Source organism: Lupinus angustifolius, unplaced genomic scaffold, assembly GCF_001865875.1.
Source record: "Lupinus angustifolius cultivar Tanjil unplaced genomic scaffold, LupAngTanjil_v1.0 Scaffold_378, whole genome shotgun sequence".
NCBI lineage: Eukaryota > Viridiplantae > Streptophyta > Magnoliopsida > Fabales > Fabaceae > Lupinus > Lupinus angustifolius.
The window spans coordinates 297075-322099 of record NW_017727781.1 but is presented as its reverse complement, the minus strand read 5'-3'; the positions used below and the strand labels follow the sequence as shown (position 1 = coordinate 322099).

Below are 25025 nucleotides of genomic sequence, written 5' to 3'. Positions count from 1 at the left end.
TGCGTCATTCTTATCATAAAGACTACATATTGAATTCCAATAATGGTCCTTTTTGAATTTTACATAAAAAAGTTGTCATTTTATACATGATTAAACATGGTAGGGCAAGTTGTCCAAACAGAAACAATGTTTCAACAATAGCAACTACTTAATAATGCAATTAGCCACCAACCAATACAACAAACCATAAGTGTTGCAATCATTTAAACAAACAAGTCAAATAATATATATAAAACAAGACATGTTCACATAATAGACTCGTCACAAGATACCTAGAACAACATCAATTTCTAGTCTTTGGACAGAGAAATTAATTTGTAAGTGGTACTCTCAATGCAATGATTAAATATTAACAATTTTTTCTGTCAAACAATAGTCTTTCTTTGGACTGACTATTATTCACATGGAAAAAAACTTTATAATTGTTACTCATTTATCATGACATGTATGTTATTACTTGGCAAAATTTTGTCTTCCTTTGGGCAGAACACAATTCACATAAGTAATCTCATACTCGTCTGTATAATTTTAATAAATTTTCACAATAGATGTTACTTTGACAACATATTGTATCAATTAATTCAAAAATAATTACCAAACAAAAAGTAAACAATATGGGTCCATTGTAAAAAAATATAATCTTGGAATTAAAACCTTCAGATTTGATATCTTTTATAATTAACAAATCTAATCCCACAATATAATTCCAAATAAAAAAAGAATATATTACATATATATCAACACATAAAAATGGATGTAATCTTAATCAAATACATAATAGATGCAGAGTTAAATGCATAAAAATATATATGCAAATCATTATCAAAAAAATTCCAAATAGAATATGATCATGCCTAACTTTAAAACATCAAGAGCATATCTGTTATATATATTTGGTCAATTAATTCATATATATACACTTCAAAAATACAATATATACACAATATATATTTAATTACAAGCATTAAACTTAAACGTAATATATATAGTTTAACTTCAATCCTTATTTATGTGTCTTAAAATAAGGTGAACCACATATTTATTGCTCATGATGGTAGGTACATGTTTATGCAATAAACATACTCAAAAAGAATTGAAAATAATAAGTATAGTATATAAAAATCACAAATATAGTGAAACATATTTGATCAAACCATAATTATATATATGATATATATGCATATATTCAGATTGCACAATACCCTAATGTATATGAAATACATATTGCTCACATATATAATACATAGATATATATATCTTATATATATACTTTAACAAATTGCAAAAACTATGAAGTAACAAAAGTCAATGTCTAACAGTAAGACATTAGTGCACATATAATATACATTTTACATAACAGAGTTATAAAAGTTAATGTAATGTTCATGCACAAATCTGAATATATACTTCAACACATGTTGCAATGATTCATAATGCAAATTACTCATAATTCAAATAAGTGGAAGCGGATAAAAATTATCATCATTATTCCTAAATACCTAATTTTCATAACCAATAGTGGAAGCATAAAAATCCCCAAGTTTAAAAAATTCGGGTTCATAAAAAATTGAGGGAAAAACATCTTCAATGAAGAACCATAAAATTCAGAACCTCGCTCTGATACCACTTATTAGATATTTCCTGATGATTGGTGAAATATCAATCTTTGGATCTTGAATCTCATGATTCTCACACATAATATAAAGCATATAAAGTCATACCTGAATCCCTGAATCCATGTTCTCTAGTCTTCTCTTTTGATATTCCTTTTGAGAGAGTTTTGGTATGATGACCTTCCTCAACCAAATCCTTAATTTCTTTTGGGACCTTCGTTTTTTCTCTGATGGGGAGAGGTGAAAACTATTTGTGATTTAGTGTGTTGGGGACCATAACCTTCTTTATGCGTTAACTTATAGGGTTCTCATTATCTCCTATAGGTAAACCTGATGGATATCCATCCATTAAGCCTATATCCGTTATCAGATTTTAGAAATATATGTAGTGCTAGTAATTATATCACTTATAATGTAACCCCTAAAATAAATAGCCGATATAATTATATCAAATATATGATGCTCACCTTAATTAGAAATTATAAATTTCTATCATCACATTCACATAACTTGCATATCATATGAATGATAATCCGATCTAACAACTGAAATATTTTACTAACACATGTTAATATCTGATGTCTTTGAGGCTGATTTTGGATTCTATATTTTTATTTCACATTTATTTGTATGAATTTCTTAAAAATACACAAATAACATAAAAACTAGATCTTTTTTATAACTAATATTATAAAACAGAAAGAATATATAAAAACCACTTATCTATAATCAGAACCTCTAAATCAAGTAGGAGTTGTTCTAATAATGTAAAAGTCTGCTAGATTCTAGAAATCAAAGGTGAATAATCCAATTTTGGGGAGTAACAATTATAGGAAGAAATAGTTATACACATTGAATGAAATTAATTCATTAATCATAAAGTGAGGAATACCCATAAAAAAGGAAGGAACTCTGAAACTTCGTGATAAAGATGACTAGAAAAGTTGAAAATTGATGCTTTCAATTTCCATGTTAATTTTTTGTCTCATATTATGGGTCCCAGTGACAAGAATGAGCCAAGTGGCCTTATCCATACTTGCCTGAAGCACAAAGATTTTCTTTTTCCTTTCCTCGGGTGAACACTACTTTCAAGGTGCTCTTGCAATGCCAACAGATAGATCATGCTTGATGTAGTGAAAGGATTATCTTTGCTTGTGCATAATAAAAGCAAAAGACAAGGAAAAAAATCTGTGTTGATGTTGATTTTTCATTTTTTTGGTTTCCCACATGTATTATCGCACTGGAGGTAATCATGTCCGAGCCGAGAACATCTACAGGTACGTGGGGCTAACTCTCCCAGCGGACATTTTTTCCATCCACAAGACTCGAACCCGAGACATTACTTAAGGGGAATCAAACATGTACCACTTGAACCAACGTTTGTTGGTTCATTTGAGAAAGTGTTATCAACTCTCATAAAAAAATATTAAAACTATTTTAGTTGATGATTAAGTTTTTTTTATTGACAAATAATTGATTGAATTAAAAGTTTACTAGAGATACAATGAATTGAGATAATCATATATAGAATTGCAACTATTTACTAGATTTTTTGCTATCTTTCTTTATTTTTGAACTCTATTCTATAATGGATTGAGATGTAACTAGAAAGTGGCATCTATACATTTATATGCTGTTTTTCCGCATATTCTTTTTTTATAGGTAAATAATAGTATATTAGTATTGAAAATCACAATTAATCACTTGTTATTAGTGATTTACCTGCTGACTACATACTTATAATTATGTATATATAAAATATTAAATTGGGAACAATTATTAAATTCAACAAGCTATCTTCTAAAAAGTGATAATCCTAGTTGGGAATAGAATCTCAATTATGGGTCTAAGTCCACGTGTGTACAATCTTATCCTTTGCCTATGTTCATCCCATGTGTTGAACGTAGTACTATGTTAGTGGCATATCAGATTAGAAAACATTTAGACCCAAGAGGGTCCCATATCCTTTCCAGCGCATAAATTTTTTTTTTTGATCTCAAATCACGTTTTAATAGTTAGATCATGATCTCTTGGGTTTCTTAGTTGTGGCTCTTGGATAAAGCAGGTCGCTAATAATAAAAAGTTGATCAATATGGCAAATGTTTAAGCTAAATTTGATGTCAATCTTTTGGTTTGGTAGTACATGTGCTTTTCTTCATATTAAAAAGTGGGCATTGAAGGTGGAAAGTACTTGTTTTCAAGGATGGGAATATTATAATATAAATAAATTTTATCAAAGATACGCGAAGACAAGTGCAGGTTTTTTCGCTCCTTTTGTTTTGTGTGTAGCCTTTTTTAGGTTACTTTGCTTTTTATTTTTTTATTAATGCTTTGCTTTTGTTTCAACTATAAATGTTCCCTTATATAATATGTATTTGGGATGTGTTAACATGAGTTTTTTTAGTTAGTATGATAATATTTTTTTTGTTAAGGTGAAACTCGAATCCTCACACTCTTTTTGTTATTGGCGAGATTCGAACCCACAACTTTCTGCACTTTGTTACTTAAGACTTTTAACTTCACTATCTGGTCATGACTCCCATGTTATTATTATATAAGGACAAAGATCATTTGTCTTAAAAAAATCATGTCATCATGCTTCTAACCAATAACATATCTCAAATAATATAAAATATTAATTTATGTTTTTTATAAATAGTTCTTAGTTAAGTAACACATTTTGATTGACTTGGTACACCATTGAGAACACCAATAAGTACAAGAGATCTTCATCTTTACATAAATTGCAAATTAATGGTCTAAAATGTACAGAAAAGAAATCAAATATTAACGTGTATGATGATATGCAAGTTTTGTGCTTGTAAGACACGACCATGTTTCCCGTTAGAAGCTGATCTTGTATACCTTAATAAGCTCACTTGTTCCACTTGTATGGTGTGATATATTGAGGTCTAACATATATGAACCATAGATATTTTAATAGTAATGGTGAAGGTGAATAAGTTTAAGGAATAAAATGAATGAAGTTGAATAAGGTTGTGGGTTCGAGTCCCACTCATATCAAATTAAAAAAATATGGAGTTATAAGATGATTTGATAATTAAGAGAAAAAAGATATAGTGAAGGAATTTGAGAATTCAAGTCTCGTCCACAACAAATACTAACATACTAGCCTTTGTTAACGAAGAAAAAAGAAATAATAAATATTTTAAAGTGTTATAAGTGAACAAATCTTAGCTTAAATCTATTTCAAGACTGAATGTTAAAATATAATATCTACACTTAAAGATTGACTTGAGACCATATCAAATCAAGATTACTAGAACATCCCGTTTCCACTCTAGTTAAAATTTGGGTTTCTTTTACTCTTAAAGATTGACATGTGACCTTTTTGGTACACTGCAATCAAACTCTAAGTCCATATGAAATGAAATTGAGATTAATTCAACATTTCTATTTTGAAAACTATATTTAAAATCAAGGTGTTGGTAAAGTAATGTAAGACTTCACTAGATTTTTGGAATGACTAAAATGTTAAAAGATCGATTCTTATGAGAGATACTTGTTGGGAGAGATAATCACACATCCTTAAAGAAATTAATTCTTTATCCAAAACATAAAGAGATAATATTGATAGTACCAAAAAAACTCTATTTAAAATTGATTTTCTAAAAGACAAGGTATATTGTAAGCCCTCAATGGGAGTGGATTGGATTGTAGAATCCCTTGTACTACATGTACCATTCCTTATAGAACTATTTCTTAATGTGTTGGATCTCACTAGGGTAATTGATGCTGCGGACCCACATCCAGGAATGGATAAGTGTGAGATAAAAATATCACATCATTGGCAAAACTATAATTATGTAGTAGCATAACGATTGAGGAGAGATTCGATTAGATTATTCTTTTTTCATTTTGTTTCTTACCAATAAACAAATGTGATGCACGTGCTATGTCTTCAATTAGAATTTGCTTGGAGACAGGAATCAGGATATGCGTTTAACATGCAACTTTTACCAACTAAAGGATCCTAAAGTACTACTTTTTTTAGTAGTACTACTTTTTTTTTTTTTTTTTTTGGAATAGGAATCCTCTCCATTAGAGAGACAAGTACTCCAGTTTTTTTGTATTTTTAGTAATAAAGATGTTATTTTATTATATTTTAAAGGATAATATACTATTACATATTATATATTTTTTGGTTTTTCAAAGATTTGTCTCTCCATTAATAGAGATGATTCACACTTTTTTTTCGGGTACATTTTTAAATTAATTAAGTAGATCTAAATTTAATACATGTTGGGGGAAATTTACATAGAATATGGTAGGGTGAGGATCCTTAATGGAATTTAAACTCATGAGATCTAGATGAAAATATATTGAACTTTTATTGATTATTGAATAAAGGTACATACTGTCTATTCATACAAAGACATTGTTTGAAGCATAAGCTAACTAATTAACTAACTAAAGCTTAACCAACTATAAAACATTTATCACATGTCAAAAAGTGCTCTGCTGAAAATCCTTTATTCTAGAACAATAATGTTAATGCTCAATCATAAGACAAATGCCCACTGATGTGCCAAGGATCAGGCCACAATCGCACCAACTGATGCAGGCCTGATGTGCCACTAATGTAAATCTGATGCCCCAATTCTGGTTTTCTATCTCGGTCAGAAAATCCATCTAATGCGCCAATTACCTAGCCTAATGCGGCAATTACCTAGCCTGATGCGCCAAGGTCAAGAAGCATGTCTCGATCATAAATCAAACTGATGCGCCAAGGCCTAGAAGCATGTCTCAGTCAGGAATCAAAACTGATGCGCCAAGGTGATGCGCATGACCGAAGTAATGTCACGGTCACGATGCCCAGCCACCTTGGTCAGAAATAAAACTGTCTTGGCCATGACTCAACCAGTGGCACGGTCACATTGCCTCAGTCATGGCTTATAACTTGGCACGACTAGACTTAGATTTTGTCTTGATCATGCACGGTCAGGCTAGACTTCGGCTTTGCCATAAAACATGGTCATGACTCACAAGATGGTACGACCAAATTTGCACAAAAAGGTCCGGTTTAATCAATTGGGTAGTTCAAGTGATTTGATCAAAGGCATTAATACTTCATTCATCCTCTCCATTAATGAAGAGGGAAATACATCAAAAGTAAAGGAAAAAAACAATGTGATGTGACACTTCTATCTCTTAAAATATTATGATATAATATTTTTCTCCTTGAAAGTAAGTGTATAATCAACTACTTCTCTCTCAAGTAATGAAGATGAGTCCAATTCAACATGATAGGGACCTACAACCATAATCTAGGATTTATTTTAGGGTAAAAATATATTTTCAGTGTAAATTAAATGATAAAATATCATTATCTTTTGATTTATTTTTTTACTTTTCTACATAACTGTCTTCTTCGGTCCCAATTAATGTCATTACTTTTGAGTATAAGTTCTTGAATATAAGGTTTTATCATAAAACAGAACGGTGATAGAACCACAGGGACCTAAGAAATCCACCATCTGAATCTCTTATACAATAAATACGTCGCTTCTATAAAGATCTATTGTCAAAGTTGCATGTGTAAGAGGCTATGAGGATGAGCAATTAAAATAGGAGGTGATTTAGAATTGCCCCAAAGTTTGTCTGATCTTAAGGGTTTGTTTGGGAGTTGAGTTTTAGAGAGAAAGGAAGGGAAAAGAAAGGTTTGGAAATCATCTCACAAGTATATTTCATGACTCCCAAGCCTTCGATTTTCCTTCTTTCCCCTCCAAAATCCAACCCCCAAACTAACCCTAAGAGATTTCTAGAAAATGTTAAGTTCATCCAAAAAGTATAAGATCCTAGTTGTGAAGGAGAAATGCACTTAAGATCCAAGTTGTGAAAGAAGATGATAACATATAAGGATGAAAATTGTAAAGTTGGAAGCATTGTATGAATACAAAGAATGCATAGGCCAGAACCACTCGCCCAAGCGAGGCTGGCTCGCCCAGGCGACAATTGGGGGCCTAATTCACTATTTTTCCTTCGCCCAAGCGAGGGTAATCCAATTGGCAGGACTATTTCCTCGCCCTTTTGGGCTACTGGATCGAAAATCGCTATTGTTTTCGATCCCTACATGTTTTAGTTTCTCGAGTGATGTTCCTTCATCGATAACAACCACAAGACTTGATATTTTATACTATCCTATGGGCATACAACCTAAGGAAACATCTTTACTTTTGAGGTAGTTGGGAGATCCGGGTGTCATATTCGGACACCACTATGTCATGGTGTATTCTCCCTTACCTTGGCTTGTAGCACGGTTGATCTCCGTCACGTGAATGAATCGGTTGTCTGACTTCGAACGTCTCAAAACTAAACACAAAAAACAAATCAGTGATTCGTGAGTTAAATCGTTCACTTATTAACTCTATGACACAGACATTGTTCTAACCTATTTCAAGAGCATCAGAGACTCTCATCCATCTGGTCCAAGACTTATATTCCCGAACCATAATTTTTCCTCAAAAGTCTCATTCCCGAATTCTATCGGCTCATGATCATTTCAACACCTTTTTACAAGGGTTGATCTCATGCTCAAAACGATATTTCAAATCAAACATCCTTAATTTCATCATCATATCTTTTCATCAAAATCAACACATGCATATAATTTCAAAACTAAAACACCCCATGAATAACAATATTTCATGGTTTCAAAACAACGATTTCTAAATTCACAACAACTCATTTTTCGTGTTCTTGCGTATAACAAGAGATAGGAATATGGACAGCCATACCTGACCCGTGGGTACCTGTGGAAATACCCACAACAGGTACCCGCAATAATAGCTTATGGGCGGGAGCAGGTTTTGTGATACCTGCCCCGCGGGTACCTGCAAATTTATATATTTAGTTTTTAGTTAAATTTTTATATATATGTATTATTATTTTAAGATTATATATCATATACTTTATTATTATTTCATAATAAATTACATATATTTGACTATGATCATAAATTTATCATATTATTCATGTAACAATTATTTTTACATATTGATTATTAAAATTATATAGATATATAATTAAAATTAAAAACTCGTTGGGTACCCACAAATACCTGCTACCCGCAAATATTGAGGGTTTGGGCACGGGAAAGCACTACAAGCGCCCACCCGCGCCCGTTGCCATCCCTAGATAGGAAGATTTTTCAGAAAAATTTGACGGTTGAAAATTTTTGTAACATGTGCATAAACATCATACTCAAATATTGTAAACAATGAATGGTTATATTTTCTAAAAGATGAAGAACGTTTATGGATGTTTACCTTAGTGTTCTTGAGAAAATCCAAAAGAATAAGAAAGAAATGAAATGAAGAGCCAAGGGCTTCTCAAACTTGAATGGCTCTTTAAGTAGTAATATCAGATTAAGAGGGGGCAAGCCAATGGTTTTTATGAGTAAATGGTGAAAGAGTAAATGAAAGGTTTAGGGGTATTTATGTAAAAGATGAGTATTTTCGCTTGCTTGCCACACAATTTTCACTCAGAAAAATGAGGTAACTTCTTCAGAGAAACATTCCGATGAGACCATGCCCGAGTATTGTCGGCTAATACTCGACTGGATATTAAAATCTTCCGATTAAGATTAGAATTTCATAATGCTGAATTTGGAGTGAAAAATATTTAGAAATGCGTTTTGGACAAACTCGATGTCTATCCTGACTCAAAATAATATTTTGAAGCCAAAGGCGCAATCGAAATTCGATTATGAGCTACAGAACTCAAAATCAAGCTATTGGGTCGAATTCATGCGAATTTGGGTCCGACAGCAGTCCAAAAACTTTCCGTCGTAGAAAATTACGAAAATTTATCACAAAAGACTAACACTCAACGACTTTTTAGCCTAATTCATTACTAATTAATTTCTAAAATTAGTTTTTTAAATAAATAATTAAAAATATATACATAGAAAATTCACAGTGTTACAGTCCTCCCCCACTTATAAGATTTTCGTCCTCAAAAATTAAACTACCTTTTAAGAAAACAGATAGGGATAAGATTCTCTTATGGCCTCCTCGATATCTGAAGTCGCATCTTCTTCGTTTGCTTGGCTCCATATCACCTTAACTAGGGCAATCTCCTTGCCTCACAACACCTTCACCGTTCGATAGCGATCCTCAAGGGCATAGTTTCAAAAGTGAGATTATCTTTTAGCTAGATTGAATCACATTCGATGATATGTAATTGGTCACTAATGTATTTTCTGAGTTGGGATACATGGAACTCTTTATGTAGGTTCGTTAGTAAAGCTGGCAAGACTATTTGGTAAGCTACTGATCCTAATTTTCTAAGAATTTGGTATGGTCTTATGAATTTAGGGGTAAGCTTATGGACTTTAAGTACTCTGCCAATACTAGTTGTCGGAACCACCCTCATAAAGACATGATCTCCTTCCTCAAAACTGAGAGGGTTCCTCCTTTTGTCACAGTAGCTCTTCTGCCTACTCTGAGCTACCTTAATGTTCTCCTTTATCATTCTTATCTTTTCTGTCGTCTGTTTAACCACATCAGGTCCTAGTATCAGATTCTCCCCTGCTTCAAACCAACACAATGGTGTTCTACACTTCCTACTGTAAAAAGCTTCACACGGCGTCATGCCGACACTCCAATGAAAGTTGTTATTGTAGGTGAACTCTATCATATGTAGATAGTCCGTCCAATTTCCAGAGTGTTTCAATACACATGCTCTTAGGAAGTCTTCCAAAGATTGGATAGTCCGTTCATATTGGCCATCCGTGTGCAGGTGGTAAGCTGAACTCATACTCAATTTGGTACCCAAGGTTGTTTGCAAACCATTCCACAACTTCAAAGTGGAACGTGGGTCTCCATCTGAGATGATATTTGTAGGAATTCCATGCAATCGAAAAATCCCTTTGATGTATAACTCCTCTAGCCTTTCCAAGGAGTATTTCATATTGATGGGTAGAAAGTGAGATGTCTTCGTCAAACGATCCACTATCACCCAAACTGCATCATAACCCTTTTGAGTCCGAGAAAATTCGCTCACAAAATCCATTGCAATTCTATCCCATTTCCAAATGGGGATATCCAAAGGTTGGAGTTCTTCTCCGGTCACTTGTGTTCGATCTTTGCCTTCTACACGTTACGCAGTGCGAGATATACTTTGGTACTTCTCTCTTCATACCGGACCACCAGAACATCTTCTTCAAGTCCTGATACATCTTGGTAGCTCCAGGATGAATACTTAATTTGCTCTTATGGGCTTCGTCCAAGATTGTCAAGTTCAAATCAGGGTCTCTTGGCACACAGACTCGGTTCTTGCATCGCAACACTCTATTGGTTCCTTCTTAAAATTCTGGGGCTCTTCCTTCAGCCAACAAGGTTCTCTTCTCTTACAGTTCTGGATCGGAACTTTGCAACCCTTTTACTTGTTCTAGAAATTCATTTGTTATTATAAGCATACCTAAAGTCAAACTCTCAGGTTTTACTTGCATCGCGAGGCTAAAATTCCTGTAATCCTCAATCAATTCCATCTCCCTGACCATCATGGTTAATATATATAGAGAATTTCTACTCAAGGCCTTAGCCACCACAATAGCTTTCCAGGTTGGTACTGGAGATCAAAGTCATAGTCCTTAAGGAATTTAATCCATTGTCTCTGCCTCATGTTCAGCTCCTTTTGGTCGAACATATACTTCAAGCTTTTGTGATCACTAAAGACTTCAAATCTTACTCCATAGAGGCGATGTCTCCATATCTTGAGAGCAAATACGATCTTAGCCAACTCCAAGTTGTGCGTCGGATAATTCTGCTCATATGTCTTTAATTGTCTTGAAGCATAAGATACTACCTTTTATTGTTGCATCAACATGCAACCTATGCCTTGTTTAGATGTGTCATAGTACACGTTGTAGTTTCCCTTTGGGTCTGGTAGAATCAACACGTGATATAGTCAATCTTTTCTTCAATTCTTGAAAATTTTCTTCACACTTCGCCATCCACACAAAAGCCTTGTCTTTCCAACTTCAAAAATCCTTCTATAAACTTTTGATAGTATCCTGCTAAACTGAGGAAGCTTCTGATATTCGTTACGGATTTCAGAGAATTCCATTCCATCACCGTTCCTACTTTAGTAGGGTCTAAAACAATTCCTTCACTTTATATCACATGCCCAAGAAAATTCATTGATTTAAACCAAATTCGCACTTTGACAGCTTGGCATAGAGTTGGTTGTCTTTCAAATTTTGTAGCACTATCCTCAGATGCTTCGCATGTTCCTCCATATTCTTCGAATAAATCAGGATATCATCGATAAATACGACCACAAATGTGTTGAGATATGGATGAAAAATCTGATTCATATAATCCATGAACACTGCAGGAGCATTGGTTACACCAAATGGATCATGAGATACTCGTAATGATCATATCGCGTTCGAAAAGCAGTCTTCAGAATATCCTCTAGCTTCACGCATATTTGGTGGCACCCTGACTGAAGATTGATCTTTGAAAACACGGTAGCTCCTCTTATGATCCATCAAGTCGTCGATTCTTGGCAATGGATACTTATTCTTGATGGTCACTTTGTTCAACTGTCGGTAGTCAGTACACAGCCACATACTTCCATCCTTCTTTTTCACAAATAGCACCGATGCACCCCATGGTGAAACACTAGGTCTGACAATCTATTTCCATAGAAAGTCTTCCAATTGCTTCTTCAACTCTGTTAACTCCAATGGTGCCATCCTGTAGGGAGCTATAGAGATCGGTCTAGTTCAAGGAACCAAATCGATAACAAACTCTATTTCTCGTACTAGGGGCAAACCAGGAATATCATCTGAGAAAACTTTGGAGAAATCCCTAACCACAGGTAAGTTCTGAATCTCTTCTCCACCATTCTTCTCCAATGATGTCAACAATATAAATACTTGAGCTCCATCCTGCAAGAGTTTCTTCATTTGGTTAGAAGTGGTGTCTTTCGTTTCAAAACAAGATTCAATGAGGTTCTTAGGATCGCTAAAGAATACCATTTTGTTAAAGTAGTTTATAAGAACATGGTTGTTAGACAGCCAATCCATACCTAAGATGATATCTAATCAAGATAAGGGTAGACATATCAGGTCTACTGCAAAGGATCGCTCATCTAAAGTTATAGGACATTGAAAGCACATAATTGACACTATGACGAGTTCATTAGTGGGTGTGGATACAATTAGTTCATAGGGTGGGAGACTATAGGTAATGTTAATCGGTTGACAACATCATTAGATATGAAAGAATGGATCGCACCCGAATCAAACAGCGCATATAAGGAAGTCTCATTATTACGACACATATCTTATATGAGGTCCTCATTTCCCTCAATCTCAGCTCCGATCATGGTGAACATCCTTCCTTTGGCCTTAGGTCTTGTCGCTTGAACAATATTCACTTATTCCCTTTTCAGTTTATGACACATCGGTTTGATGAGTCCAGGCTGGTTGCAATGATAACATACGGGGCAGTTGACACTGAAGTGCTTTCCCTTGCACTTTGAATAATTGGGTTGTGTGTTGTTGTTAGAGTTACCAACTGGAGAACTCATTTTGTTGTTGTTATTGCTATTGTTATATTGATTGTTGCTATTGTTGTTGTTGTTGTTATTGTAAGGTTTGAAATTTCTCTGCTGATTCCCTGATGATGAAGCATAGGGTTTCTGGTTGTAGTTGAAGGGCTTTCCCCTTCCATGTCCTTGCCTGAAATTCCTTTGGGGACCGTAGGAATTTCTGGGTGGTACAACGCTTTTGAGGGTCACATTCCTTTGCCTTCAGTTGATACAAATTTACATTCACATTCTGAATCGTTGCGGTCAATGTAGCCATGAAGTCTAGGTTAGCAGCTCCACGTCCAGCCATCTTAAATCTGTGAACATTAGACGTGTATGAGATACTTTTCCTATTGAAATTATCTATGAGTTGTATTCTCAATTGAATAATTCGAGCAAACAATTAAGCATACCAAGTCACACAAGAAAGCATGTGAGGCCATGCCCAAGGCCGAATAGAAAAGAACCGCTCTAATACTATGTTGTAACACCCCGAAAATTACTCCAACAACATTGCCCAAAATGGGTATAAATGTTTTTTGATGCAATGTAAAATTCCTCCATTTACATTTGATTCCATTTAAGGACATCATATTAAGTAACCTAATTTGCGGAAAAGACAACAACCATTACCTAATGGTAATCAAAAGCCACTTAATATATTGTGAGATAATTCTTTATTATAAATGACGGAAAATGTATATACATAAACCAAAGCGGAAATATAATCTTTTTCTAAACTGAAAAATACACAAAGTTGACCGACTTATTCAACACACTAAAGTACCCTACACATATACCCTCTTAAACAGCAAACTAGAAATGGAAATGGCTGCTAGTGACTAGCACCAATGTTAGTGGGTGTACTAGCACACTCACTGGGTCCTCCTCCATCTCAGAATCGGAGGAGAGTTCTACCACCTCAATGGAATCTTCTATAAAGACTAACTCCACACAATCCTTCTCTTCGGCTTCTAGCTCCTCCTTTTCAGCCTCCATCTCCTCTTCCGGTTTATTGGACGAACCATACGACCTACTTCTCGCTCCCACATCTACCGGAAGATCGGGCATCATCCGTCGAGTACACAGACTGGGTATATGGTCTTGCAGCAGTTGGTTTGTGAGGAATCACATACTAAAGGGATGGTGCACTAGGTGCTAATCTCTGAGCAGGTAAGGTGAAAAAAGCCTCCAAGTTCGTATGATGTGAGGGAAAGCGCATCGTAGAGCCGTCACAAACCATCCTCAGCTCTAAGGCACAAGGGCTTGTGTAGGTATATTGGTGGTTGTCACTACTCCATCTCCCCTCCTAGGACATCGTGAATCGCTAGCTCCGAATCTTCGCGGTACGGTCCATATGAACGAGAACGCAAATGAAAGACAAGCAGAAAGAAGGGAAAATGAAGTAAGACATCTAATGAATATTATTCATTGACGTCATGGAATTACACGGAATATTACATCCAGACAGACACGTAAAATATACATAATATATATCACATACATAAATGCAAATGATGAATGATGCTTCTAACTCGGATATGGGGATTAACATCCACGAGTACAATGTATGAATGCTTTGTTTATTTCATCCATCCTTATACCAATATCCTCCTAATAAACTATTCAGAAATAACCAATTGTACATGTCCCATAACAAGCCAATTTGATCGCACCAAAAATAATTATTCCTCGCAAGGATATATGATCGATTGGTTCTGATCGAAATTCAATTTCGAGCTACGGAACTCAAAATCACGCTATTGGGCCGAATTCGGGGGAATTTGGGCCCGACAGTAGTCTAAAAAACTTTTCGTCATAGAAAATTACGAAAATTTATCATAAAATAGGAATTTACCAAACAAGACTAACACTCAACTATGGTTTAGCCTAATTCATTAGCGATTAATTTCTTAAATTAATTTTTGTTAAAAATAACTAATTAAAAATATATACATCGAAAATTCACGGTGTTACACAGGGCCATATATTGCATATGGACTAGGTTTGGTGAGTAGATAAATGGAGACACCAAATAAGTCCAATTTACTTGCAACCAAAAGGCTACTTAGATATGTGATAGGAGCAACTGAATTTGGTTCGATGTTTCCTGCCAAAAACAATAGTGTATAGTGATGTTTATTGGTGTGGAGATGAGAGTGATATGAAGAGCACAACTGATTACATGTTTATGTTTGGTGACTCTCCAATCTCTTAGTTCTCAAAGAAGCAAGATGTGGTTCCTCTATCTTCATGTGAACAAAATACATAACTGCTTGTATGGCAGCTTGTCGAGCCTTGTGGTTAGAAACATTGCTGACAGAATTGGAATTAAGAAAAGAGAAAGACAGCTTGGTGTTAATGGTGGATAACAAGTCAACAATAAATCTTGCCAAGAATCATGTGACACATGGGAGAAGCAAGCACATTGAGACAAGATTCACTTCCTAAGAGATCAAGTGATTAGAGGAAGGTTGAAGTTGGAATTCTGCATATCTGAATGACAAATTGCAAATATTATAATCAAGCCATTGAAGAAGGGAAGGTTTGAATAACTTAGGCATAAGCTTGAAGTTATTAGTTTAGTTAGTTTGAATTAAGGGAAAGTGTTGAATTGTTGGAACTTGGTTTTTTGAAAGCCATTAGTAGGAACTTTTGGGTGTGAAATCTAAAAAACTCCCAAGTCCCACATAGAAGAGTTTTGAAAAAAAAAATTCTGAAGTCTCACATTGGAGAGATGAAGAAATTGGAAAAAATCTCATGTTATATATAGAAGTCTTCTCCCCTCATTATAACTTGCCCCAAGTTGAATGTGCTTTCGTTCGAATTTTTTCTTTCTCCCTCATATTTTCTGACGATGCATTTCTGGCAAGTTTCTCCCCCTTCTTTCATGGTACTAAGAATTAGCACATGTAGCCAAATTGTGGGCATTTCGAGAACTAACATAAGTAGTCAGTATAGCGAGAAAAGAATTGGCACGGGTAGCCAAATTGTGGGCATTTCGAGAATTGGGACTAGTAGTCATATTGCGAGAATTTCGAGAATTGGCAATGATAGCCATATTGCGGGAATTTCGAGAATTTGTAGTGATAGTCATATTGTGGTAGGTGTGTTCGAGATCAGTTCTTACGGTGCAGTAAGAATTTTCGATAACATATATTTGGGTTGTTTTATCCTGGGGACGACGTGGTTGATAGTCTGCTTGCACATTTTGGCCAGTTCCACGAAACATCTTAAAGAGAGCAACCTAGTCATGACTCAACCATTAAGTATTATTTCGTGACATTTATAATTGTTGCAAGCTACGGTAACAACAATTTTAAGATGTTTCTACTGCAATGACATCGTAGATAATATTATTGGACCGAACAACTTTGACCTGAACAATCCATTTCGGTTTGATGGGACAAACTTCAAATAGTGACAGCATAAGATGAAATTTCCTCACTAGGAGAAAAGTTGCACACATTCGGAAAACCGATATCCCATTGTTGTTGGAAAAAGCTGAAAAAGAAAAGAAAAAAAGAAGGATAAAATAGCTATTAAAATAGCTATCTGGAATGAAAATAATTACTTGTGTAAGAATTTCATGCTGAATGGATTCTATAATGATATTTGTGATTACTATAGTCCATACAAGTCTGCCAAAATAATTTGGTATGCACTTAAAAAGAAATATGGTACTGGGAAAGCTGAGACTAAAAAGTAAATTGTTAGTCGTTACCTCAAGTATTATATGATTGATGATAAATTAGTATAGTCTTCATCCAATGACATAAATAGAATTTCTCAAGAAATCATTTCTAATGGTATGCCCCTAAAGAGTTAAACTCACAGAGCCTATGAATGTGTATTTATTGGGTATGTTGTAAACAGTAATGCGTATAGTTTTATGACCTTAACGCAAAAATGATCATTAAGTCTGATGATGCTGACTTCTATGACAAGAAATTCCTTTTAAAATTGAGAAATAGTGGGGGCACTTCAACTAGTCCATACTTGTGATTAGAGATAATGATAAAATAGAAAGATTTGAAATAGAACCTAAAAGAAGTAAGAGAGCAAGAACTACAAGAGAGTATAAACCTGATTATATGGTCTATATATTGGAGGAGAATCCATCAACTCTCCAAGAAGTTTTGACTTCTTTGGATGCTAATTTGTGGCAATAAGGCATAAATAATGAGATGGGCTATCCAGAGTCTAACAATAAACAAACTATTTTAGCTCAATTCACTATGGAAGTTGAGATTATAGCACTAGTAACAACTAGTGAAGAAGCAAGTTGGCTGGGAAGCTTGCTTACAAGGATTCCTCTATGGGAAAAACTGATACCAGCTGTGTTGATCCATTGTGATATTATCGCGGCTATTGCAAAAACTGAGAACCGCTTTTATAATGGTAAGAAACGACAAATTCGTCATAAGTACAACATCATTATAGAGTTACTCTCTACAAGAGTTGTTAGAGTGGATCATGTACACACTGAGAATAACTTTGCGGATCATTTGACGAAAGGACTAGCTAGAGAGAAAGTCCATAATATTTCTAAGAGTATGAGACTATTGCCCTTAGAACGAGGATCACTCATGATAGTAATACAAACTAACTGACTGAAGATTCCAAGAAACAGGTTAAATGAGTAATAACAAGTTGTGAAGTGATATGAAAATGAACATGCAATAAAATTATGAGAAGCATGATTCCTGCAGCATATGTAAGGATGAGTTAAACTCTTAATAAGATCTATACTCCAATTGGAGTGGAGTACCTAGGCTACATGAATACTCTTGATAGACTCACCTATGTGAATGTAGAAGTGGGGGCCGCTTCCTATGAAATATTTGGGGCATAAATTTCTAGAGCATTCACTATACTGAGATAGAATACACTTTTGAAAAGGTTGTGTGTGGCCTTTAACGCACGAGCTTTACAGAATACACATTTGAAAAGGTTGTGTGTGGTTTAATCCTATTGATAGAGTTCAAGACTACGAGTCACTCTAGTAAAATTTGGATCTTATTCACTATGCAAAGGTTCAAGTCGAATGACACCTTTGTTTATGCACAATCTTATTGAGACCACAAAAATTCTCAAAAATTGTTTATTTAATTTCAAGTGGGGATTGTTGAAACTTGGTTTGTTGAAAGTCATTAGTGGGAACTTTTCAGAATTGGTAGTGATAGCCATATTGTGGTGGGTATATTCGAGATTGGTTCTTACAATGCAGTAAAAAAAATTGATAACAGAGATCTGGGCTGTTTTATCCTGGAACGGCGTGGTTGATAGTCTACTTGCACATTTTGGGCAGTGCCACGAAACGTCTTAAAGAGAACGGCTTAATTGTGACTCAACCAGTAAGTATTATTTAATGTCATTTATAATTGTTGCAAGTTACGGTAACATCAAGTAAATTGTATTTCTCCCTGCTAGATTCTTAATCGATTAACGAGTACGGTTAATCGATTAATCAGACTATTTGTATAGTTAGGATACTTTCTATTTTTAGAAGTGTAGTTGACTTACAACTATAGAAAGGCAAGTACATTTTCAATGAAATAGTTGTTGAATTCTCTCATTCATTTTCCCCTTTGCAACACTACTCTAAGAACACGTTTTCTCTCTAACTCTCACAACTAGCTCGTGTACATTTTCTTCTTCTTTCTCTACACATCTTTCTCACTCTCTATTCTTATGTTTTCTCTAGTTTGTGTATGTCAGTGTGCATGTTCTTGAAGGTACAACAAAAACACAATCTTGTGAGTTCAAATCAGGCTATTGTTGATTTAACAATCTCATTGAAATGTAATATATAATTTACTTTTATAAGAGTTTATAGAGTTGTGAGGTCTACCATAACCATAGTAAACCTCTTAACACACCTAATTTCTTGTATACAAAAAAAATTAAAAAATGATAAAATTCAAAATTTTAAGCAATAGTATATAAATATTGTTACGGAAAGATTGACATAAATTCATACTAATTATATCCATATTTTATTTTATACCATTAAATGTTTAGTTTTTATATTTCATTTTGCATAGTTAGAATATCTTGTATGTGGTGTATTTTATGTTATAAATTTTGATTAGAATATCCAATTTAAAGGCAAAATAGAAATTATAATTTTTTATTGAATATATTTTAAATCATAATTTTTATTTTTATTATAATGTTTTGGTGATGATTACTAATGATTATATAATTTTTTGTAGAAATTGAAAAATATTAAAGAAAAAATATATATTAGTTGCTCCATGTTTTAGCTTTATGGTATAGATAGATACATAATATTTCTTTATCACTTTTAATGAATAATCACTAAAGTAGTTATCTATCAAACATGATTAACTTATAAGCTCTAGACATCAGTTTACTATTTCTAGGTTTTCCACGAGCTTCATCGACAGTAGATTATTATTTTTAGCCTCCTAATGACTTTTTCAACATTCAACAAGAAAGCACGTATTAAGAAATACAATCAAAGTATAATTTCTATTTACAAGTTTAAAATTGAAAAAACAAAGAATTAAAAACATGGAAGATGGAGAGGTATCCTCTCCGATACTCTGAAGTGTGAGACCAGATTTGTTTGATAATTTAAAAAGAAAATTTATGTAAAATTAATTTATAATCTGCACTATTAATTATTTTTAATGCCACATGTTATCATATTTTCCAGTATTGTATTGGACCATCACATAGTAGAGAAAATCCAGTTTCATGCGAGATGTGACAAACCATATCTTAAATTTGATATTGTCATACATTACTGAAAGTGACAAAAGAGAGCTAATCTAATATATGTAACCAAGAACGACAACATTCCGAGTACGCTAGGAGAGACCTGTTGGAATCGGCAAGTGGTAGTTCTACGACATCCATGATCAGAAACTCAATGAAGCTGCGGATCAAGAGGGGAAAAGCGAAAGCTGAGGCTAAGTCACCAATTCTATACTGTGAAGTAAGTCTAAGATGGCATAGTTTAGATATATATACATTCTCAATTGATTTTGAGATGTAAACTAATAATTTTCTGTCTTGTATTTGGTAAATGCTTCCTTCCTTTGTTGCCATAACCATTCACGCCAAACTTGGATCCAAGTTCGTTTCCTGACAAGTTTTCTTTCTTGTGTTTCTTAGATTTTAGTTTATTCATTAATGCGATTTTGGTGCTTTCGTTGTTTATGCGTTTATGACTTGTAACAAGAAGAAGGTTTTAAATACCTATCAGTGATGGGAGTGTAAATAGAAGCATATCGGTCAGTGATGGAGAAACTATTAAAAGTAGCACTCTTAATTGTTTATTATTCCCACTAGTTTTTTAAAATAAAAATATAAAATAACAATTAAACAATTAGGGCTTGTGGATAGGCGATTTGAAACACTAAATTAGTTGAAATGTTCTTTGTACTTGTATTTAGAGAGATGGAGGATCTAATCGCAATTATTATAGACATCGATATGTTAATATTTTGGGAGTTGATGAAACCATGTTGGGACCTCATGTGCTAACAATCTCTTAAAACATCAAGGTTTTGGTACAGATATGAAGCATATATCTGTTAAGGTAACTCAATGTAATTCAAAGTAGCTTTAGTGTATAGAAACTAATTGGGATTTGTTGTATTCTAATTGGGCTTAGTAGTTGAAACTTACCATAAATAGAAAGTTCAGGTTGTTAATCAACAACCAATTCATTCCATTTATGTCTTCTCCACTATTCATCATCTTCTTCATTCTGTCTTCAATCTTTCTTTCTTCTTTATGATTCTTCTTTCATTGCTAAATCTAACAGTGGTATCAGAGGCATATAATCAAGGAGCTTGTGGTGGAGTCCCCAACAATTCAAAGGAAGCTTGTGATAAAGAACTCACGGGGTGCAAGGATCAAGAGTTGACTCAAATAAAGTGAAGTATAACTACATCAAATGGATTCAATATGAATTTACCTATCTTAGATGGGAAGAACTTCGATCATTGGAGCATCCAGATGAAGGCTATCTTTGGATTTCAAGATTGCCTTGATGTTGTACAACAAGGGGTTCAAGAGTTGGATGAAAACTCAACTGAAGTAGAGAAGGTGGAATTCAGAGATGCAAAGAAAAGAGATTGCAAGGCAATCTTCTTAATCCATCAATGTGTGGATCATGTGAATTTTGAGAGAATATCTGTAGCAACAACATCTAAGGAAGCTTGGGAAATCCTAGATAGGTGCTATTCGGGTGGAGTAAAGGTGAAGAAAGTGAGGTTGCAGATGATGTGTAGGCAGTATGAGCTATTACAAATGGAAGAACAAGAATCCATAGCGGACTACTTCACAAGAATCAGAACCTTGATCAATATAATGAAAGGTTGTGGAGAGAAAATACCTGAGCAAAGCATAGTTGAGAAGATCTTGAGAACTCTCTCTGCAAAATTTGACCATGTTGTGGTTGCAATTGAAGAATCAAAGGATCTTGACAACCTCGAGATTGATGAGCTACAAGGGTCACTTGAAGCACACGAGCAGAGATTTCTTGAAAGAATGACAGACAGACAATCTCAGCAAGCACTAAGTGCTCAATTCAAGAAGAAGGAGAATCTACAACACTTTGACAGATTCAACAAAGAAAATGGCAAGTGGAACTCAGGAAGGAAGACTGATGAGGAGAAGTCATACCACACTGGAAGAGGGTTTCCAAGGAACAATTCTACTGACTTGAGCCAAGAGGTGGAGTCAGGAAATGCCAGGAAGGGAAATTATAAACTCAATGGAAAGAAGAAGAAGGACAAGAGCAGAATTCAGTGCTTTAACTGCAAGAGATGGGGCCACTTTGCATCAGTTGTAAACTCAGAATGAAGAGTAAAGATGCAGATGCAAGTCTAGCCAAGGAAGAAGACTCATACGAAGAAGTCTTGTTAATGGCAGAAGGTGAGGTGGCTGACTTGGAGTTAAGCACATCAGATGAGAAACTACTAATGGTCAATACAAAGGGTGATCAACACTACTCATCCAATAGTTGGTACTTGGATACAGGATGTTCAAACCATATGTCTAGACATAGGGAGTGGTTCATGAACTTTGATGATTCAGTAAAGACCAAGGTAAGATTTGCAGATGATAGTTACATCATTGCAGAAGGAATTGGCAAGGTGGTGATAAGGAAAAAGGATGGATCCAACTCATATATCTCAAATGTACTCTATGTGCCAAAGATGAAGAATAATTTGATAAGTCTAGGTCAACTACTAGAAAAAGGGTACAAGATGAGAATGGAAGATATGATGCTGAAGATTTTCAATTAGAAGAATGCCCTCATCATGAAATTTCCCCTCTCACATAATAGGACATTCAAAATTGGCATCAACCTGGGTGACAGCAGATGCCTAGAGACCATAGCAGAAGAGACTTGAATTTGGCACCATAGACTTGGACACCTAAACTTCAGGAGTCTAGAGAAGCTGAGTCGAGAAAGATTGGTCACAGGACTACCCAACATCAGGATTCCTACTGAATTGTGTGAAGAATGCATCACAAGTAAGCAATCAAGGAACTCCTTTAAGCCACGGGTATCATCTAGAACGACCAAGCCATTGGAAGTAGTATATACTAATGTATGTGGCCCTCTAGAAGTTCATTCTCTTGGAGGAAACAACTATTTGTAACCTTCAAGGATGACTTTACTAGAAAGCTTTGGATTTTTCTGCTGAAGAGAAAAAATGAGGTCTTCAACAAATTCAGAAGCTTTAAGGCAATGGCTGGAAAGCAGTGTGGTAGCAAACTCGAGTTGCTAAGGAGTGATGGAGGAAGAAAATATGTATCTCATGACTTTCACAACTACTGTGACAAAGACGGCATCATTCATGAGATAGTAGCACCATACACTCCTCAACACAATGGAGCAGCAGAGATGGTGAACAGATCAGTCCTGAATATGGCAAGAAGTATGCTAAAGACAAAGAGGTTGCCAAAGAAGTTATGGGGTGAAGCAGTGGCAACAGTAGCCAACATAATTAACAGATGTCCCACAAAAAGGTTGAACAAAGTGACTCCATAAGAAGCTTGGTCTAGTGTTAAGCCAAGTGTGAAACACCTCAAGGTGTTTGGGGCAATATGCTACAAACATATCCCTGACAACAAGAGAAGAAAGTTGTATGATAAAGGAGAAAGGTTGATCTTCTTAGGATATCACTCTACTGGGCATACAAGGTATACAATCCAGACTCTACTGTCATATCATATAGTAAGGATCTCAGGTTTGATAAGACTTAGGTCTGGGATTGGGATTCAGTTGATAAGCCATCAAACAACCTAAGACAGATGGACATTAGCACCTCACAAGGAACTCTAGCAAGCAACACAGCAAAAGAAGACATAGCAGAAATTAGTGAGAGGCCTCAAAGACAAATAAACATGCCTGCAAGGTTGAGAGATTATGAAGACTTCTCAGATACAACAATCACATCAGAGGGGATTTGGTCTACATGGCTCTTCTAGCTGAGATGGAACCTATAACCTTTGAAAAAGTAATCAAAGAAGTCTGCTGGACTGAAGCAATGAAGGATGAGATCAGGTCAATAGAGAAAAATAAGACCTGGGAACTCACATCATTACCCAAAGGAAAGAAAGCAATTGCAGTAAAATGAGTCTACAAGTTGAAGCTCAAACCAGATGGGTCAGTGGCCAAGTATAAGGCCAGGTTAGTTACCAAAGGATTCTTACAAAAGCCTGGTCTAGACTTTGATGAAGTCTTTACACCTATTGCAAGAATTGAGACAATCAGACTGATCATTGCAATAGCAAGTTCAAAGAATTGGAGCTTGAGTCAGATGGATGTGAAATCAGCATTCTTGAATGGTCCATTGGATAGAGAAGTGTTTGTGACACATCCAGATCAAGAGCATAAGGTCTATAGACTACACAAGGCACTCTATGGACTGAGACAAGCCCACAGGGCATGGAACAAAAGAATAGATGGATTCCTTCTCAAACATGGCCTCATTAGATGCACGAGTGAACATGGAATCTATGTCAAGAGCTCACCTACAACTGCATCAGTGATAATATGTTTGTATGTAGATGATCTCTTGATAACAGGATGCAGAGATGATGAAATAGAAGGCATCAAGACAAAGTTGAAGTCTGGATTCGAAATGTCTGATCTAGGCAATTTGTCATACTTTCTTGGAATAGAGTTTGTAAGATCAGAGGAAGGCACAATAATGCATCAGAAGAAATACATCACTGATGTGCTGAAGAAGTTTGACATGCTTAACTGCAACTCAAGCTCCGGACCAGTAGAGACTGGAAATGTGTTGTGCAAAGGAAATCCAGATGATCAAAAAGTTGACGCAACACTCTACAGGCAGATGATAGGATCACTAAGATATGTTTGCAACTCAAGACCAGACATCACCTATGGAGTTGGCCTTGTTAGTAGACATATGGAAGATCCAAGGAACTCTCACATGATGGTTGTCAAAAGACTTCTTAGATACCTAAAGGGAAGCATCAATTTTGGTGTATTGTTCCCTGTCAACAAAGGCAACAACCAATCTCAGTGTATGGTTATACTAATGCAGAGTGGAGTGGAGACAAAGATGATAGAAAGAGCACAACTGGTTACCTATTCAAGCTTGGAGAGGCACCTATAAGATGGAGCTCGAAAAAACAGGATGTAGTGGCATTGATCGAGGTCGTACCCGATACAAATAATATAACAATTAAAACTGCAGTACTAGGAAGTGACTCCTAGGTCGTTTCCCAAGGATTATCTTTCAAGCAAAGCTTCAAACACCTTATACTCACACACACACGGGGGTTTTGTTGTTGGATAGTATGAACATAAATCAAATTCAGAAA

At 35.0% G+C, this 25025-nt stretch overlaps 1 protein-coding gene across 1 annotated transcript; it reads left to right on the top strand.

Annotated features, from left to right (window-relative positions):
- Window positions 1-21122: 21122 nt before the first annotated feature.
- On the top strand, window positions 21123-22022 carry LOC109341138. The gene has a single exon (XM_019578969.1). The coding sequence runs from the start codon at window positions 21123-21125 to the stop codon at window positions 22020-22022; it is 900 nt and encodes a 299-aa protein (XP_019434514.1).
- Window positions 22023-25025: the final 3003 nt, after the last annotated feature.